This window comes from Microcaecilia unicolor, chromosome 2, assembly GCF_901765095.1.
Source record: "Microcaecilia unicolor chromosome 2, aMicUni1.1, whole genome shotgun sequence".
NCBI classification, from domain to species: domain Eukaryota; kingdom Metazoa; phylum Chordata; class Amphibia; order Gymnophiona; family Siphonopidae; genus Microcaecilia; species Microcaecilia unicolor.
In genome coordinates, this window is record NC_044032.1 from 230,725,598 (window position 1) to 230,746,605 (window position 21,008).

General features: G+C 45.1%; 1 protein-coding gene across 2 annotated transcripts in view; it reads left to right on the forward strand.

Moving 5' to 3' along the window:
* The window catches only part of SNX30 (sorting nexin family member 30), a 187,085-nt gene that overhangs the window by 8,362 nt on the left and 157,715 nt on the right, over positions 1 to 21,008 (forward strand). The window contains exon 2 of one of the 2 annotated variants that reach the window (XM_030193775.1): positions 7,599 to 7,787. In XM_030193775.1, the coding sequence (XP_030049635.1) occupies positions 7,614 to 7,787 (174 nt within the window). In that variant the 5' untranslated portion in view covers positions 7,599 to 7,613. Of the gene's footprint in view, positions 1 to 7,557; positions 7,788 to 21,008 lie in introns of those variants that run through there. The other variant, XM_030193774.1, reaches the window with a different exon arrangement.

A 21,008-nucleotide genomic window follows, 5' to 3' on the forward strand; every position in this document is an offset into this window, starting at 1 on the left:
GATAGATGCGGCGGCTGGCTCCCCGCCTGTGGTGAGGTCTCCGACATCGGTGCTGCTTGCGGCGTCGACCTCGGCTGCCACCCAAATTGACTCCCTGTCGACATCGATGGAGGGAGCTTCATCGCCGCCGGCACGGGAGTCGACTTCTCGACATCGCCATTGAGGACATGGTTCCTCTGCGTCGAGATGGGCCCGGGGAGAGGCCTCGTGGGAAGCAAAGGAGAACCCAAGATATTTATCTTCTGAGGAGTCTTGTGGTCTTCCCTCTGACCCTACTCCTTCGCCAGAGAGAAAGCTTTCTCCCCCAGAGAGTCTGTCTTTCTCTTCCTTTGTGCGGGAAATGTCTACAGCCATTCCCTTCCCTGTGGTATCTGAGGATGAGCCCAGGGCCGAGATGCTCGAGGTCCTGGACTATCCTTCGCCACCTAAGGAGTCTTCCACTGTTCCTCTGCATAATGTCCTCAAGCAGACATTGATCAGGAACTGGTTGAAACCATTATCTAATCCCACCATCCCTAAGAAAGCGGAGTCCCAGTATCGGATCCATGGAGAACCTGAGTTGATGAAGTCCCAGTTACCTCACGACTCTGCGGTTGTGGATTCCGCTCTCAAAAGAGCCAAGAGTTCTAGAGACTATGCCTCAGCGCCCCCAGGGCGGGAATCTCGAACTCTGGATTCTTTTGGGAGGAAGGCCTATCACTCCTCTATGCTCATGTCCAAGATTCAGTCATATCCAAACAAGCAGAGTGGTGGTGTCTATATCAAAACAAGGACATCAAAATAGTCCAACTTAATCCAGACAAAAAGGGGGGGAAAAGTCTCAACAAGTGCTGCAATATTGAATTTTAATCATTGATTGCACACACAACAAGTCATCATAGACTAACCCCCCACCCCCCAATAAAAAAAAAATAGGTCTATTTTTATTTTCTTCTCTTATATTTATAAATGCTTTTATTCACACATAGTTCCAGCTCTAAAACGTCAAAAAACCACAAAATAACTTATCTTTTGTGGAAGAGAGTCACTGACGAATCTGTCCTGCGTATAGACTCCGACGGTCCCGTTTCATGTTTCTTCCTCAGGGAACCCAGACGCGGACTTGTAAGAAAATTAAGTGACTCTGAAAAAAATAAATAAATGCCCGACAGTGAAACAACTGGACAAAAATAATACTTAAAACAAATACAATATAGACAGCATGTCTTCATACAAAAAACTCTGGACTGGACGCGGAATCAGCGGACATCTAATGTGTTGTATCAGCCCAGCTTTAAAATTAAGCAACCCAATAGGAAACTACCACATCGAACAACGTCACCAACGTGATGATGTCAGCCTACGAGCTTGACACTCAGCTGATGTTGAAAAAAAGTGTCTATATATCAGAGCAGCTGCTCAAAGAAAAGCTGCCCACTGAATCGTAGAATTTAAACCCAGAGGTTCCAGGGATTGCAGTCTGTGGATCCAAAGTTGCTCGATCTGCAAAAGTCTCTTGCTGCAATCCCCGCCCCTGATGTGTAACAACACTATCAATGACCCAGCATTTAAACTGTTCAAAGGAATGCTGTGCTGCTCTACAGTGAGAAACCATAGGAGCTCCTAGCTTCTGTAGTGAAATACAAGACTTGTGCTCACTGAGTCTTCGATTAAGACATCGATCAGTTTTGCCAATATATAGTTTATCACAAGGGCATTGCAAAGCGTAGATCACATGGTCAGACCTACAGTTAGTGTCAAATTTCAACTTGTATATTTTACCATCAATCGGATTACAAAAACTACTGCAGGGAATCATCATGTTGCAAAAATTACAATGACCACAAGGTTGATGATGTCCTTCGATAGTAGTAGTTCTAGATAAAACATTCGCAGGGCACAACAACTCCTTCAAGTTACGTAGTAACTGGGATATCATTCAGTCTCATGACATCTTCAAGAATGTGGATTTACAAATTGCTTTTTCGAGAGAACATAACTTGAAGGATTTGTTGTGCCCTGCGGATGTTTTATCTAGAACTACTACTATCGAAGGACATCATCAACCTTGTGGTCTTTGTAATTTTTGCAGCAAAACTGATCGATGTCTTAATCGAAGACTCAGTGAGCACAAGTCTTGTATTTCACTACAGAAGCTAGGAGCTCCTATGGTTTCTCACTGTAGAGCAGCAGAGCATTCCTTTGAACAGTTTAAATGCTGGGTCATTGATAGTGTTGTTACACATCAGGGGCGGGGATTGCAGCAAGAGACTTTTGCAGATCGAGCAACTTTGGATCCACAGACTGCAATCCCTGGAACCTCTGGGTTTAAATTCTACGATTCAGTGGGCAGCTTTTCTTTGAGCAGCTGCTCTGATATATAGACACTTTTTTTCAACATCAGCTGAGTGTCAAGCTCGTAGGCTGACATCATCACGTTGGTGACGTTGTTCGATGTGGTAGTTTCCTATTGGGTTGCTTAATTTTAAAGCTGGGCTGATTCAACGCGTTAGATGTCAGCTGATTCAGCGTCCAGTCCAGAGTTTTTTGTATGAAGACATGCTGTCTATATTGTATTTGTTTTAAGTATTATTTTTGTCCAGTTGTTTCACTGTCAGGCATTTATTTATTTTTTTCAGAGTCACTTAATTTTCTTACAAATCCGCGTCTGGGTTCCCTGAGGAAGAAACACGAAACGGGACTGTCGGAGTCTATACGCAGGACAGATTTGTCAGTGACTCCCTTCCACAAAAGATAAGTTATTTTGTGGTTTTTTGACGTTTTAGAGCTGGAACTATGTGTGAATAAAAGCATTTATAAATATAAGAGAAGAAAATAAAAATAGACCTATTTTGGGTTTTTTTTTAGTCTATGATGATTTGTTGTGTGTGCAATCAATGATTAAAATTCAATATTGCAGCACTTGTTGAGACTTCCCCCCCCCCCCCCCTTTTTTTTTTGGTCTGGACTAAGTTGGACTATTTTGATGTCCTTGTTTTGATATAGACAACACCACTCTGCTTGTTTGGATTTGATTTTCATTTTGACTGGCAGATGTGTGATATCTGAGTGTGATTTCAAGATTCAGTCGTACCAGCTCTACACGAGTATCCACTTGCGGAATAATGTAAAGCAACTGGTGGACTTGGTTGATCAGCTCCCTTTGGATCAGGCCAAGCCTTTTCAGGAGGTGGTCAGGCAGCTGAAGGCGTGTCGTAAGTTCCTGTCCAGGGGTGCTTACGACTCTTTTGATGTGGCATCCAGGGCTGCTGCTCAGGGTATAGTGATGCGCAGACTCTCATGGCTGCATGCCTCTGACCTGAACAATCGAGTCCAGCAGCGGCTTGCGGATGTTCCGTGCCGGGGGGATAATATTTTCGGCGAGAAAGTCGAGCAGGTGGTAGAGCAGCTCCACCAGCGGGAAACTGCACTCGATAAACTCTCCCACCGGGCGCCTTCAGCATCTACCTCATCAGGTAGACGTTTTTACAGGGGAAGGAGGAATGCTCCCTATACTTATAATAAGCGTAGGTACAATTCACCTTCCCGACAGCCTCAACCCCAGTGCGCTCGTTCACGTCAACAGCGTGCGCCTCGACAGGCCCCTGCAGCTCCCCAGCAAAAGCAAGGGACGGGCTTTTGACTGGCTCCAGGCGAGCATAGCCGCAATAAAAGTGTCCGTGTCGGACAATCTACCGGTCGGGGGGAGGTTAGCATTTTTTCACCAAAGGTGGCCTCTGATATCCTCCGATTGGTGGGTTCTCCAAATAATCCGGCTAGGTTACACCCTCAATTTGATCTCCAAACCTCCAAATTGCACACCGGGAGCTCAGTCCTTCAGCTTCCTGCACAGGCAGGTACTTGCAGAGGAATTCTCCGCCCTTCTCAGCGCAAATGTGGTCGAGCCCGTGCCACCAGGGCAAGAAGGGCTGGGATTCTATTCTAGGTACTTGTGCAAAAGAAAATGGGGGGATGCGTCCCATCATAGAGCTAAGGGCCCTGAACAAATATCTGATCCGAGAAAAGTTCAGGATGCTTTCCCTGGGCACCCTTTTTCCCATGATTCAGAAAAACGACTGGCTATGCTCTCTGGACTTAAAGGATGCTTATACACACATCCCGATACTGTCAGCTCACAGGCAGTATCTTCGATTCCGTCTGGGAACACAGCACTTTCAGTAATGTGTACTGCCCTTTGGGCTCGCCTCTGCGCCCCGGATGTTCACCAAATGCCTGGCAGTCGTTGCAGCATCGCTACGCAGGCTGGGAATGCATGTGTTCCCTTATCTCGACGATTGGCTGGTGAAGAACACCTCGGAGGCAGGAGTTCTACAGTCTATGCAGATGACTATTCAACTCCTGGAGCTACTGGGGTATGTCATAAATTACCTAAAGTCTCACCTTCTTCCAGTTCAGAGACTAGAATTCATAGGAGCCTTGCTGGACTCGCAGATGGCTCATGCCTACCTCCCCGAAGCGAGGGCAGACAATCTTGTGTTGCTTGTTTCCTTGGCCAGAGCGTCTCAGCAGATCACAGCTCGGCAGATGTTGAGACTTCTAGGCCACATGGCCTCCATAGTTCATGTGACTCCCATGGCCCGTCTTCACATGAGATCAGCTCAGTGGACCCTAGCTTCCCAGTGGTATCAAGCTGCAGGGGATCTAGAGGATGCAATCCAGTTGTCCACCGTTTTTCACAGTTCCCTGCTATGGTGGACAATTCGATCCAATTTGACCTTGGGACGGTCCTTTCAAATTCCTCAGCCACAAAAAGTGCTGACAACGGATGCATCTCTCCTGCGGTGGGGAGCCCATGTAGATGGGCTTCACACTCAAGGACTTTGGTCCCTCCAGGAAACAGGTCTTCAGATCAATCTCCTGGAGTTGCGAGCAGTCTGGAACGCTCTAAAGGCTTTCAGAGATCGGCTGTCCTGTCAAAATATTCAAATTCAGATAGTCAGGTTGCCATGTACTATGTCAACAAGCAGGGGGGCACCGGATCTCGCCCCCTGTGTCGGGAAGCCATCCAGATGTGGCTCTGGGCTCGCTGTCACAGCATGTTTCTATAAGCCACATATGCGGCAGGCGTAAACAACAGTCTGGCCAACAGGTTGAGCAGGATAATGCAACCTCACGAGTGGTCGCTCAACTCGGACGTGGTTCGCAAGATCTTCCGGAAGTGGGGCACCCCCTCGGTAGATCTTTTTGCCACTCAGTTCAATCACAAGGTCCCTCAGTTCTGTTCCAGGCTTCAGGCCCAAGACAGACTAGCGTCAGATGCCTTTCTCCTTCATTGGGGGAGGGGCCTTCTGTATGCTTATCCTCCCATACTTCTGGTGGGGAAGACTTTGCTGAAACTCAAGCAAGATCACGGAACCATGATTCTGATTGCTCCTTTTTGGCCGCGTCAGATTTGGTTCCCTCTTCTTCTGGAGTTTCCTCCGAAGAACCGTGGAGATTGGAGTGTTTTCCAACCCTCATCACTCAGAACAAGGGGGCGCTTCCGCAACCCAACCTCCGGTCTCTGGCTCTCACGGCCTGGATGTTGAGAGCGTAGATTTCGCTTCCTTGGGTCTTTCTGAGGTGTCCCGAGTCTTGCTTGCTTCCAGGAAAGATTCCACAAAGAGGTGTTACTCTTTTAAATGGAGGAGGTTTGCCGTCTGGTGTGACAGCAAGCCCCTAGATCCTTTTTCTTGTCCTACACAGACCCTGCTTGAATACCTTCTACCCTTGTCAGAGTCTGGTCTCAAGACCAACTCCATAAGAGTTCATCTTAGTGCAATTAGTGCTTTTCATTATAGTGTAGAGGGTAAGCCTATCTCTGGACAGCCTTTAGTTGTTCGATTCATGAGAGGTTTGCTTTTGTCAAAGCTCCCTGTCAAGCCTCCTACGGTGTCATGGGATCTCAGCGTCGTTCTCACCCAGCTGATGAAACCTCCTTTTGAGCCACTGAATTCCTGCCATCTGAAGTATTTGACCTGAAAGGTCATTTTCTTGGTGGCTGTTACTTCAGCTCATAGAGTCAGTGAGCTCCAAGCCTTGGTAGCCCATGCTCCCTATACTAAATTTCATCATAACAGAGTAGTCCTCCGCACTCACCCTAAGTTTTTGCCAAAGGTGGTGTCGGAGTTCCATCTGAACCAGTCAATTGTCTTGCCAACATTTTTTCCCCGTCCTCATAACCGCCCTGCTGAACGTCAGTTCCATACATTGGACTGCAAGAGAGCATTGGCCTTCTATGTGGAGCGGACAAGCCCCTTCAGACAGTCCGCCCAAATGTTTGTTTCTTTCCACCCCAACAGAAGGGGAGTTGCTGTCGGGAAACACACCATTTCCAATTGGCTAGCAGATTGCATTTCCTTCACTTACGCCCAAGCTGGGCTGACTTTAGAGGGCCATGTCACGGCTCATAATGTTAGAGCCATGGCTGCGTCAGTGGCTCATCTCAGGTCAGCCACTATTGAAGAGATTTGCAAGGCTGCAACGTGGTCATCAGTCCACACATTCACATCTCACTACTGCCTTCAGCAGGATAGACGACGCAACAGTCGGTTTGGGCAGTCGGTGCTGCAGAATCTGTTTGGGGTTTAGAATCCAATTCCACCCCCCTAGGCCCATTTTTGTTCTGTTCCAGGCTGCACTCTCAGTTAGATGTTTCTTTGTAGGTCAATCTCTGTTATGTCCTCACCGTTGTGAGTTCCAATTGACCACTGTTTATTGTTTTGAGTGAGCCTGGGGGTTAGGGATACCCCACATGTGAGAACAAGTAGCCTGCTTGTCCTCGGAGAAAGCGAAGATACTTACCTGTAGCAGGTATTCTCCGAGGACAAGCAGGCTGATTGTTCTCACAAAGCCGCCCGCCTCCCCTTTGGAGTTGTTCCTTTACTTTGGTTTTGCTTTATAAGTTGACTGATGCAGGACTCTCGCGTGACGGGTGGGAAGATGGCCACGCATGCGCGGTGCGCGCACTCGAAGGCTCTAGCAAGCTTTGTTGCTAGGAAGATTTTCTGGATCTGGGGCTGCCGTGGACATCATATGTTTATATATGATAATCAAAAGAAAAAAATAGAGATTTTTGCAGTATAATAATTATGCATGATTTCATGCATATCACCTCCATTGTAGGCAAATTCTGTCATGGAAATGTATTAGGATCATCTTGAAAGCTCAGCCTTTTCCAGCCCTCCAGGACAGAAAATGAATACGGCGACGGACAATTATCCATTTTATATTCTTTTATATTTTTGAATGCTGCCTATGCTGAGAACTTGTGGAAAACACCAAACCCCTTTATTAATGTTTGTTTATAGTTATTTGTTGTTTTGATTTTGTTTAAATCAATAAAAATACTTTTAAGCTAAAATTAAAAAAACCCCGAACCGAACGCTTTTAACTGTCCCGCTGCCGCTCCACCTCCTCTCTCTGTACCCGAAGTTAGCGACCGCGCCCCGGGTACTCTCGCGTAGCCCTCCGCAGCGCAGTGAGGGGGGGGGGGGGCGCGCTACTTCCTGAAGGCTAGGTGGGAGGAGTTGCACATGCGTACGGTGCACAAGCGGGGGAGGGGGCGGAGCTGAGCGGTGGAGGCGGTCGGGGCTCGGCGGCGCTTTCCTCCTCCTGAGCAGCCCTGGGGGACCATGGCGGGCGCGGGGACCCCCAAATCCTTACCCTCCTCGGGTCAGCACGATCTGCACGATATCCAGCACCCACTGGCGGGCTCCGGCAGTGAGGAGGAGATGATGATGGCGGTGACGCTCACCCCCAGCCCCGAGCTGCCCAACACGGGCACCAGCAGCAGCATCGGAGACAAGGTACCGTGCAGCTCCCTGCGCCCAGGCCGGTCCCGCGGTACACACTTGTGGAGCGTATGTGAGTGCCCACCTACGTGGATGCGTTGGTATGGGTGATGGGTCTTTCATTCTCTGCTCTCCCCCTGGAGTAATCACCCATCCTTGTATTATTTCTGGCTGACTGGTGGAGCTGAGATGGGAACAGATGTATGTGCTACTAGCAACCATTTTTTTTGTTGTTTTTGCTGAAAGGAAATTGAGCGGAAGATGGGAGAATATTGGGGTTTCGGCAGTGGGTGTGTGCCCCGTCTTTAGAGTTACTTTTATTAAAAAAGGGGAGGGGACAATTTAATAGATTGGAATGATTAGTGGCTACTTTGCCCTGAACGTACAGGTATGGTTTATTCTCTCCCCCCCCCCCCAGGTGACGTGAAGCACGAGCCAGACTCTCCGAAAGCCGTTGTCATAGCAAAGAATACGGTGTATGAATATGAGCGTGTGGGTGGGTGGGTTGCAGAGTTTGTTAGTAGCTTTCCATTCTTATTTCCACATATCTTAAGAAACAACTGTACCGTTTGACCAGGACCCGCGTTAGACATGCTGGCACCCAGGACAGAAAGCTGGAAAGGGAAGTCCTAAGCCTGTCCAGCAGGTTGTGCCTCTTTCAGCTTTGAGCGGCTTTGGGGCTCCCTGTGCCAAGGGGCTTAAGGTAGTTGCTCTGTGTGCGCCCACCTCCCCTACCATGCCAGCCCTGGGTAAGAAAAATGGGGGAGGGGAGAATGTTATTTTGTACTGTTTTTTTTTTTTTTTTTTTAACACGGGAGGTTGTTGCCTTTTTGCTAAATATAAATGGAGATAATTTATACAAAAATGATCTTGACTGGTGTTTAAGAAAAAGTACCAGGTCTTGACCAGTGGGGGCCTCCACCACACAATCTGCTCCTACTGTAAGGGGAAAAGGAAGCAAGTTTAAAAGTGAGTCAATAGAAATCAAATAAAATAAAACATGGAAAAGAAAATAAGATGATACCTTTTTTATTGGACATAACTTAATACATTTCTTGATTAGCTTTCGAAGGTTGCCCTTCTTCCTCAGATCGGAAATAAGCAAATGAGGTAGCAGATAGTATATACGAGAGAAACATCAAAGCATTACTTTGACTGACAGAGTGGGAGGGTGGGGGTATGCATGGGGACATCAAAGCATTTCATTGATATTCTAACAGAATGGGTGTTGGTAGGTGAGAGGAGGGTAATGCTTTGATGTTTCTCTCATATATACTATCTGCTACCTCATTTGCTTATTTCCGATCTGAGGAAGAAGGGCAACCTTCAAAAGCTAATCAAGAAATGTATTAAGTTATGTCCAATAAAAAAGTATCATCTTATTTTCTTTTCCATGTTTTATTTTGTTTGATTTCTATTGATAACCTTTAAGAGTGGACTAACATGGCTACCACACCTCTCTATTTAAAAGTGAGGAAAGCATACAGAGCATGTCTCTTAGTATTCCCTCCAACTTCTATCTGTGTTTGTATTTATTGCTTCTGAGTTGGAGGGCAATAGAGAGGAGCAGTTTGAATGGAGCTCTATCCAATTATTTTTGTTAGTTGAGAAATAATAAAATTAAACCAACATTGATAATAAAACCTTTAGATGTTACTGTCCGCAGAGCTCAAAGGATGGGTTTTACAGTTTACATGGTGCTAGTGGCCTACATAAGAGGTTTTAGTTGGCAATACCCATAACAAGGCAGTTGCATGGTTCAGTCTATATGTTTTGCAGTAGAACTTAGAGCAAAGAAAGTGAGTTAGCACAGCAGAGAGAGAATGGTGTGTGGGGAAGCTTGTGCAGCATGCATCATGGAATTATTTATTGGAGAAGCATTTTGAAAGGAGTAGTTCCCTAAATTCTGTTTTTCACTATCCGTTTCTGTGTTGTATAAGCATTTTCTTGGGGAGGTTATTTCCCTGGAACTCCCAGTCCAATCTAGCCCATTTTTGAACTTAGTCTTTTTAAGCCTGTTTTTCCCCAATACCAAATTTGGTCCCGGTCCATAGGAGTCAACTTTTCAAAATTATTGGGGGTGCTAAGCCCAGTGGAAATAACCTTTCCCTGGACACACAAAAAGGAATTTTCTCAATATTGGGGGTGCTGAAGCACCCACAGAGTCGGCTCCTATGTCCTAGTCTGTTACATTTTTGAGTTATTGTACCCCAGATGGACAAGCACTCCTCTTGATTCTTTGTCTAATTTCTTTCTAATATCCATTGGGTTGAAAAGAATAGAATGGTTATGTGTTGATGAGCTCTTAGAAAATCACCATTGTTGAGTGACAAGTTGTCAGGTCCTCATCTCTTCTTTGTATGTGTTGGAGGTGCCCATTGGGGTCTGGAAGAGGAGGATAAGGAACCACTTAAGTGATGGATGTGCTATTTTATAAATGTGCAGTTTGCATACTGTACATGCTTCTTGAGTGCAAAAGTGTAAGTGCTGATTTGCTGAGGTTACCGCCAAAGAAGCTCCTGTTTGTCCATTGTATCTGCTGAATTGTTTTAATTTTTTGGTTGTTGAAAGTCAGTTTTGTTTATAATTGTTTAATTGCATTTTTTCTGTGCATTCTTCTCCATATGTCTTTATGTAAGTTGATGGTGGTGTGATCATATGTCCTATTGGTGTTATCTTCTTAATTCTGGTCCCTGCTTACCTGAATTTCAATTTGAGATGTAATAATAATAATAAATATGTTGTCACTATGAGCTCAGGACAATTTAGAATACAAATTTATACTTGAGTACAAAATTAAAAATGATACTGCTCAGTACTAATTCAAATACTTTTTGAAAAGCCAGTATTTCAAATGCCGATGGAACTTTAATATAGTTTTGTTCTGCTCAAAGGGAAAGAGTTCCATAAACTCAGATTACTCACCTTTTCCAAATCTAAGCTCAAGGTGAATTAGGATTGCATACACGTTATTTCCCTGTCGAAATGAATTTATCATCTAAGTTATACCTGATGCAGCAGAGGATGAAGTGACTTGCCTGAAGCCACAAAGAGCGTCAGAAAATTCAAATACTGGCTTCCTTGCCTCTGTCTGCTACTCGGACGTGTAGACTACTACTCCACACTTTGAGCCTTTGGGATATGAAGCCCATATCTGCTCTCTTGGATTTGTGGCTTACTGCCATTTCCTAAGTGCTCTGTTTGTGGAGATGAAAGTTCCATTAGTTCTTGGCTCTCTTTTTACACACTGGTTTTGATTCTCCATGTCTGTTCTTTCCTGAACTTTCTGCCACATGAGTTCCCACCATGAAAGGTGCTGATCCAGACTGCAATGAATTGCGTCCTCTGACAGTTTCTTATTTTCTCTGCTTCTGAGTGATCAGTTATTATGGCGCTGGAGGTGTGTGTTTCAGAGCAAGGCGTCTGCTTTTGATTAGTAACTGTGGATTTCTCTTGTTTCATACCAGAGGATGGCTCTGTCACTGGTTCACTACAGTCTGGCTGGTCAGGAACATCTAAAATGCTGTTAAAATAAAACCCCTTATATTCAGTACCATCAGCACTTTAGGCAGAGTTGGAAGTGGCGGGTCCTTTACAGTTTGCTGGTTTCAGGTAGTACTGTTGAAGTCTCACCTTCTGTTCACATCTCGTGCATCATCTCTTTCTCATGCACAACGCAACACCATTTCTTCGAGGACAAGCAGCCCTTTATATTCTCACATGTGGGTGACGTCATCCGACAGAGCCCGATATGGATGCTGACTAGCAAGTTGAAGAATTTTCTAGCAGTGACCCACCGCACGTGTGCTGGTGCCTTCCCGCCTGAAGTATGAACGCGGGTTCCTCAGTCTTAGTTTTTCCATGGAGCTGGGAGGATGCATCACTGTGTTTTCCTTGCGGTGCATATTTTTTTTCCCATTCCCTTGCAGTTTTTTTGTCTTCCTCCACATATTTGTGTATTCTTTATAATCTCTTCCTTCTTGTATTTCCTTTTTTTTTTTCGGCACTTTGTTTCTTGTAGTTTTCGTGACCTGGTAGGCTTCTGTCCTGCCAGACCCCCCAATCTCAACTTGGACATGGCCCCTTTTTCTGTTCAAAATTGAGGAATTTGGCTGTAATTCTTTTTTTGATGTCTCCGAGACCCCCAGTGGCTTCAAGAAGTGCACCCAATGCAATCGGGTGAATTCTGTGATGGACTGCACTCTTGGTGCATTGGTTGAGTTGGGCCTAACGATGAGCCTAATTCTTATTCTCTCTCTTTAAAAATGCAGTTGAGGACACAGAGGGTTCTTCTGGCCCAACAGGAGAAACCTTTTGGCTCCTCGAAGACCGGTGCATCGACATTAGTACCAGAAGCATGGCTGCTAAGGCTTCAACATCCACTGGGAGTTCACCGGCATCGAGAAGGTCTCCACCTCTATTGATATCAGGTACTGAGAGTAGGCCCAGGGACTGGTCAGCATCAGACCCGACCCCGAGGGCATGTACAGGTCTGATGTTGTCCACATGGGCTCTGAAGGATTGGGGGAATACCAAGAAGCTCAAGCATTGGTCCTCTTTGATGCACAGGGCTGGGAGCACTGGGGTATCGGCATCTTTGTAAGAGATACCAGTGCACAAGTCTCCGAGCAGCCAGATCCCCGCTACCGGTTCAACACCAATGCCTTCTCAGGCTGCCTCTCACCCTGCTCTCCCGCCTTTGCTGATGCCTACCTTTGAGCGGTTTTGAGCCATGCTTAGGGAGGAGCTGGTACAAATATTGCAGCAGCAGTTCACTCAGGCATCGAGGGTGCTTGTGACAGCTGCAGATCAACCCCAGTTTCTCTTTGAGGCTCCTTCTATGCCTGTGCAGACATCTTTAGCGCCTCAACGCGTGTCAAAATCAGCGCATATGGTGCCACTCTCAAGGTTGGAATAGGAAACTTCCTCAGAGTCAGAGAATAGGGCTGTACCTAGATGCTCTTTGAGGTGTGGACATGGTGCCACTGAGCCGAGGCAGACACAGACTCTCTCAGCCTGCTTTGAGTATGAGGAAGAATCTGACTGGGACTGCTCTTGGGACTCAGAGGAAGACCTACATTACTTCTCAGAGGAGGAGTCATGGCATTCCCTCTGATCCCTCCCCCCCTCAAGAGAGACGAAAATCTCCAAGCAAGAGTCTCTCTCACTAGTTTTGTGAGGGAGATGGCTTCTGCCATCCTGTTTTAACTTAGAGATGGAGGAAGAGCCCAGGGCAGAAATGTTAACGATACTGGACTACTAGTCTCCTCCTAAGGAAGGGGTCACAGTACCATTGCACCCTGTTCTTAAGGATGCACTGATGAAGAATTGGGAATCTCCCCTCTCACTGCAGGTGGCACCAAAGAAGGTAGATACACAGTATCATATCCAAAAGTCTCCTGGATTCGAGAACTCAACTTCCACATCATTCTCTGGTGGTCAAATCCTCCCTCAAATGAGCTAGGAGCTCCAGTGCCTCAGTGACCCCCAGGTAGAGAGGCTCAGACACTAGAATCATTTGGGAGGAAAACATTTCAGGCCTTGATACTCATCGCCCGCATCCAGGCCTACCAGCTCTACATAAGCCTGTACTTGCAGTCCTTGGTCCACAGTACACTCGATCATGGCGGATTCTCTCTCTTGGGAGCAGGCTGCTGAGCTCCAGCTGGCCAGTAAGCAGTTGGAGTGTCGAAAACATCTGGCCGGAGGGGCTTATGACTTTTTTTTTTTTTTTTTTTAATATGTGGTGTTCAGACTATCTGCCATGGGTATAGGGATACGCAGACCCTCATGGCTGCATGTTTCTGACATGGAACCGGCGGTTCAGGAGAGGTTAGCAGACCTTCCATGCTGAGGGGACAACTTGTTTGGAGATAGTGGAAGAGGTCACTGACCTCATAAAAACATATGGATACATCCAGATTCTGTCTCGGCACCCTCCCCTTCCCTGAGGTTTTCCAGTGAGCCTAGGTGGTGTCCCTACTGCTCTCAAAGGCATAGGTTGCTGCCGCCTTCCTGTTCTGCCCAGCATTCCCAGGCCCAGTGTCCTTGGCCTCACCAAATCTGTCCTCAGAAGTCCCACCTGGAGCCCCAGTCAAAGCCAGGGGTGAGTTTCTGACTGGTTCCAGGAGCGCATAGCCACACTCCAAGTAACTGTCCTGGACGGCCTTCTGGTGAGGGGGAGGAGGCTGAAATTTTACCTTCACAGGTAGCCCCCTGTAACCTCTGACCAGTGGGTTATTCAAATAATCTGCTTTGGTTGTACCCTTCATTGGTGGCAAAAACCACCAGATTGCCCACCGAGAGCAGCATCACTCTGCTCTCGGCACAAGCAGAGTACTTGTAGAGGAAGTCTCTGCCATTCTCCAGGCCAATGCATTTGGACGCATGCCATCAGGGGAAGAAGGGAAGGGATTTTAGTCAGGTACTTCCTTGTGCCTAAAAAAAACAGAGGGGGGGGGGGGGGATTTTGTCTCATCCTAGTCCAAAGATCCCTGAACAAATTCAAATTCCTGATCAAAGAAGTTCAGGATATCCCTGGGCACTCTTCTCATGATTCAGGCAAATGACTGGACCTAAAGGATGCCTACACCCACATTTTGATACTTCCCAGTCACAAGAAGTATCTCAGATTTTGCATAGGGAAACACCACTACCAGTATCACGTACTGCCATTTGGCTTTGCATCAGCTCCCGTGGTGTTCACCAAATATCTATTGGTAGTAGCAGCATATCTACACAGGCTGGGAATGTATCTGTTTCCCTATCTGGATGATTAGCTGGTTAAGAGCACATCACAGGAGTGGGCATCAGAGTCGGCACGCCTAACTATGTGGTTGTTGGAGTAGTTTATGATGAATCCTAGTAACTCCAAGTCCCACCTTCTCCTGGTCCAGTAATTGGAGTACATAGGAGCCCTGCAAAATACATTGCAGGTTTGGGCTTTTTTTCCACAAGTCAGAGTGGAAACCTTATCAATGCTCACCTAACAGGTCCGAGCTAGTAAGCAAGTTAAAGCTTGTCCGGTGTTGAAGTTGATGTGCCACACGGTCTCAGTTCATGTCACGCTTATGGGAGGTCTGCACTTGAGAGAAGCCCATTTGACCCTACCTTCCCAGTGGTCTCAGGAGGCTTGGAATCTAGCAGATGTCATCCAGATTCCTCCAGGGTTGTCTCATGCCCTTCCCTGGTGGACAATTCAGTCAAATTTGACTGTGGGACTACTATTCCAAATTCCCCCTCCTCAGAAGGTGCTAGCAATGGATGCATCCAGACTGGGATGACGAGCTGATATAGATGGGCTTCACATCCAAGGGACCTGGTCTTCTTAGGAAGCAGACCTTCATATCAGTCTCCTTGAGCTGAGGACCATTTGGAACGCTCTAAGTGTTTTCAGAGATTGGCTGCCTAACCAAATCATCATACAAATGGACAACCACATTGCAGTATTTGTTGTAACCAAGCAGAGGGTTACATGATCCTACTTCTTCTGTCGGGAAGCAGTGGGTATGTGGCAGTGGGCTTTCTTTCACGAGATGGATCTCTGAGCCACAAACCTTCCAGAAAAAGACAACTACCTGGTGGACAGACTGAGCAGGGTTTGGCAGCCACACGAGTGGTCTCTCAATATGAGCGTAGCCTGCAAGATCTTCTGAGCAGGGGTACCTACTCGGTGGATCTCTTTGCCACATCTCAACAACAAGGTCCTTCAGTTCTTCAGGCTCAGATCAAATGGCAGACTAGCGTCGGATGCATTTCTCTTGTATTTGGGAGAGGGACTCCTGTATGTGTATCCTCCAGTACTTCTTATAATGAAGACTTTGTTGAAACTCAAGCAGGACCAGGGAACTATGGTCCTAATTGTGCCTTATTGGCTAAGGCAGATCTGGTTCCTTTTTCTGGAGTTATCCTCCGAAGATCTGTGGAGATTGGACTTTCCGACCCTCATCATGCAGAACAAGGGGTCTCTTCTGCGTCCCAACTGCCAATCCCTTGGCCCGCATGGCTTGGATACTGAGAGCATAGAATTTGAAGCCTGGGCTTGCCGAAGGGTGTTTCCTGCATCTTGCTGGCTTCCAGAAAAGACTCCACTATACTCTTTTAAGTGGAGGAGGTTTGCTGTCTGGTGTGAGGGCGAAGCCTTAGATACCCTCACTAATACTACACAAAAACTGCTTGAATATTTCCTCCACCTCTCTGAGTCTGGTTTGAAAACCAATTCTGTAGGAGTTCATCTCAGTACAATTTGTGCTTATCACTACGTAGGAGGTAAGCCCATCTCTGTTTAGCCTTTAGTTTTTCGCTTCATGAGAGGTTTGCTATTGACAAAGCTCTGTCATACCTCCAACTGTGTCATGGGATCTCACCGTTGTCCTCACTCAACTGATGGAAGCTCCTTTTGAGCCGCTTGATTCCTGTCGTCTGAAGTATTTGGCCTGGAAAATTGTGTTTCTTGTGGCAGTCATTTCAGCTCGCAGAGTTGGTGAGCTTCAAGCCCTAGTAGCTGACCCACCTTACACTAAATTTCACCACAATAGAGTAGTTCTCTGCATGCACCCCAAGTTCATTCCTAGGGTAGTACAGCGTTCCATCTTAATCAGTCAATCATCCTGCCAACATTTTTCCCCAAACCTTATGCCCATCCTGGCGAGAGTGTACTGCATACCTTAGCCTGCAAGCGAGCCTTAGCCTTCTACCTGGAGCAGACTAAAGCCCTTAGACAGTCCACCCAGCTTTTTGTTTATTTTGACCCAAACAGGATGGGGGGTAGCTATCTGCAAATGCACTATTTCCAGTTGGCTAGCAGATTGCATCTCCTTTACTTATGCCCAGGCTGGGTTGACTCTAGAGGGTCATGTCAAGGCTGCCAGTGTCAGAGCCATGGCTATGTCGGTAGTCCACTTGAGGTCAGCCTTGAGCAGGATACCCAATGTGACAGCCGGTTCGGTCTGACAGTTCTGCAGAATTTGTTTGGTGTCTAGAATTCAATTCCACCCCTCTAGACCAAGTTTTGTTCTGTTTCAGGCTGCACCGCCACAACTAGTACAAAAATTGTTTCGAGTCCCAATTGTCCTAGCATTGTTGTTTTCGGTGAGTGTGGTACCTAGGGATTTCCATATTTGAGAATATGAAGGCCAGCTTGTCCTCTGAGAAAGTAAAGTTACTCACTTGTAGCAGATGTTCTCTGCGGACAGCTGGCCAAATATTCTCACATACTCTCCAACTTTCCCTTGGGGTTGCATTCTTTAGCTTTTTACAATGACTGAGGAACCCAAGCTTGCTCATCGGGTGAGAAGGCACCAATGTATGCATGGTAGGATGCTGCTAGAAAATTCTTCAAATTGGTAGTCAGCGTCCGCACTGGGCTCCATTGGGTGTCGTCACCCACACATGAGATACTTGGCCTGCTGTCCTTGGAGAACATCAGCTATAGGTGAGCAACTTTACTTTGCCTGCTCCACTATAATCTGTTTTGATGTGTGGATAAAAGCACATTTAGAGAGAAATGTACAGTTGCAGAGCTTACAGTTCCATTGAGATACAGAAACTTTGTGGTTCAGGAGATTTTATTCATAATGCCTATCCAGCGAGTCAGGCCTGAATAATTCATTTTTGTGGGTGATTTTTGAGGGCGAATGTACAGGATTTAAGAGAAGCAGTCCTTTTTTTCTGTAAGACACTGGTACTGTTTGTTTTTATAGAGTGTTACACTTTGAGTGTGAGAGAGAAGCTGCTATGGTTAAAAACTATTCTTTTTCTCCAATAAAACAATAAAATGTTTAATACAATTTTTGTATTTATTGATATATGATTTTATTGTCATGTTGCTGTTTAGTAGGCATGGGAGAAACAATGCACACATTGAAGGCAGTAATAAATAACAGTTGACAACTATAAGGGACAATTGAAAGTGAGAAATCAAAATGAAGCATCTGAGATAACTTAGGGCTTCTTTTACAAAGCCGCTAGCGATTCCTGTGTGGTAAATGAGAGGAAGCCCAAATTCCTGTGGGCTTCCTCTTATTTGCCACATGGGAATCGCTAGTGTGGCTTTGTAACAGAAGCCCTTAGTAATTCTCCGAATTTCAAATGGTTATGGAATTTGAGCAAATTGTCCTGTGATTCTAACAAAGAGGGACAAGGAGGATGGGGGCTACTAAACAGTGTGCGGGTTACATCATGGTACTAAATATGGTCTTCAGGAACCCGCCACAAAGTTTCTTTCTAGATAATCAGAGACTATTCAGGTTGCATTATGTTCAGCTGCCGTGAAACTTAGGGTCGGATTTGGGAATCACTGCTCTGTTAATGACTAAGTGGGAGCTTGTTCTAGTGATAATGATTGTAGATGTAGGAGCAATGCTGATGTAGAACAATGTTAATATTTAGAAGTTTTTAATCATCTCTCCAAAATTCAAGAATTTTGGTAAGAGGTGAGCTGTGATAGAAGGAAAAGATGAGCTGCAGAACTGTGGATGGCTACAAGGTGTACAGAAGAAAGCCAGTGAGTGAAGAATTTGAAAAATCTACAACTGATGAAATGAGTGCCTGATTCCTGGGATTGGCAAGCCTTGAAAAAAAGGAATTTGAGTGTTTACAGCTTTATGTAAACAGAATTCACATTTAATGCATTCTGTGGTATGTGAGGTTGGAGGGGCAGATAAGAGTACCTTGGATGACTTCCCCTTCATGGTCATCTGAACGTAGTGATACTAAATGTCTCGGCCAACTGTGTTGCATGCAGAAAGCAGGAGAAGAGTGGGAGGATAAAGGACACATCTCTACTTCTTTTTTTGTTTTTTTTACTTGGGTTCTCTTTGAGATTATTACTCATCCACAATAAAATGACACCCAGGATGTAGCTGCACTGCTGCTGCTGGGCCACATCAGGCATTAGATATACACCTTGAATGCAGGTCTTTAGGTAGTTAGATAAATCGAGCAAGAGAGAATCACAAAAGTGATTACGAGTAACGTAAACAAATTAAAGGGGCCAATACAGAAAGCAGGGCTGTGGAGTCGATATACCAAATCTTTAACTCGGACTGACTCTGACTTTTCTATTTTTCTACTGTGTGACTCCGACTTCTGTTGTGTCTAGTAAATCTAAGAGAAATTTGATTAATTACATTTACATAGGATATTTCTTTATGTACAAAATTAGGATTAATACACCACAAACCAGGAGCGCAGAATGGTAAAGACTATTATAAAGAACAAAATTACAGAGCATATTCAAAAGCATGCATTTAGTGAATGGAAATCTTGCCTCGCCAATCTACTACATTTCTTTGAAGGTTGAACAAACGTGTGGATAAAGGTGAGCCGGTTGATATTGTATATCTGGATTTTCAAAAGGCATTTGACAAAGTACCTCATGAAAGATTCCAGAGGAAATTGGAGAGTCATGGGATAGGAGGTAGTGTTCTATTGTGGATTAAAAACTGGTTAAAAGATAGAAAACGGAGAGTAGGGTAAATGGTCGGTATTCTCAATGGAAAAGGGTAGATAGTGGAGTTCCTCAGGGTTCTGTGCTGAAACTGCTGCTTTTTAACATAGTTATAAATGATGTAGAGATGGGAGTAACTAGAGAGGTAATTAAATTTGTTGACGACACAAAGTTATTCAAAGTTGTTAAATCTCAAGAGGATTATGAAAAATTACAAGAGGACCTTACAAGACTGGGAGACTGGGCATCCAAATGGCAGATGACGTTTAATGTGAGCAAGTGCAAAGTGATGCATGTGAGAAAGAGGAAACTGAACTATAGATGTGTGATGCAAGGTTCCACATTAGGAGTTACCATCCAGGAACGGGATCTAGGTGTCATCGTTGATACATTGAAACCCTCTGCTCAGTGTGCGGTGGTGATAAGAAAGCAAATAGAATGCTACTTATTAGGAAAGAAATAGAAAATAAATATGAGGATGTTATAATGCTTTTGTATTGCTTCATGGTGCAACTGCACCTCAAATGCTAAATGCAATTCTGGTCACCACATCTCGAAAAAAGATATAGTGGAATTAGAAAAGGTACAGAGAAGGGCAATGAAAATGATAAAGGGGATGGGACAACTTCCCTATGAGGAAAGACTAAAGTGGCTAGGGCTCTTCAGCTTGGAGAAAAGACGGCTCAGGGGAGATATGATAGAGGTCTATAAAATAAGGTGGAGTGGAACGGGTAGATGTGAATCACTTGTTTACTGTTTCCAAAAATACTAGGATGAAGGGGCACGCAATGAAGCTACAAAGTAGTACATATAAAGCAAATCAGAGAAAATATTTCTTCACTCAACGTGTAATTAAACTCTGGAATTTCTTACCAGAGAATGTAGTAAAAGCAGTTAGCTTAGTAGGGTTTAAAAAAGGTTTGGATAGCTTCCTAAAAGAAAAGTCCATAATCCATTATTAAGATGTACTTGGGGAAGATCCACTGCTTATTTCTAGGATAAGTGGCATAAAATGTATTATCCTGTTTTGGGATGTTGTCCAGGTACTTCTGGATTGGCCACTGTTGAAACAGGATGCTGGGCTTGATGGACCTTCATTCTGTCTCAGTATGGCAACGCTTATGTTCTTAAGTATCCTTGAAGGATACTACTGAAACAGGATCTTTAGGAAATCCCTATAGAGAGATTTCAATAATGGTGAAAAGAAAGCCTGGAGTGTTTGAGAGAACAGAGTAAAGGATGCCCAAATTTACATGCACAATTTTTAACGACTTTTTTATAGAACTGGGGGGGGGGGGGGGGGGAGTGTGCAAAAGTGTATTGCATATTTTTATTTGACTGCATATTTTTGTTCATGATCTTTGTTCAAACTTCAAATAAATATATTCTTCATAACATAAGAACAAAAGAATAGCCATACTGGATCAGACCAATGGTCCATCAAGCCCAGTATTCTGTTTCCAATAGTGGCCAATCCAGGTCACAGGTACCCAATTAGTAGCAACATTCCATGCTACCCAATCCCAGGGCAAGCAGTGGCTTCCTCCATCCCCATAACAGACTATGGACATTTCCTCCAGGAACTTGTCCAACCCTTTTTTAAACCCAGATACGCTAACTGCTGTTACCACATCCTCCGGCAAAGAGTTCCAGAGCTTAACTATTCTTTGCTTTAAAAAAATATTTCCTCCTTTTTGTTTTAAAACGTATTTCCATGCAATTTCATTGAGTGTCCCCTGGTCTATGTACTATTTGAAAGAGTGAAAAAAAAAATCAGTTAATTTTTA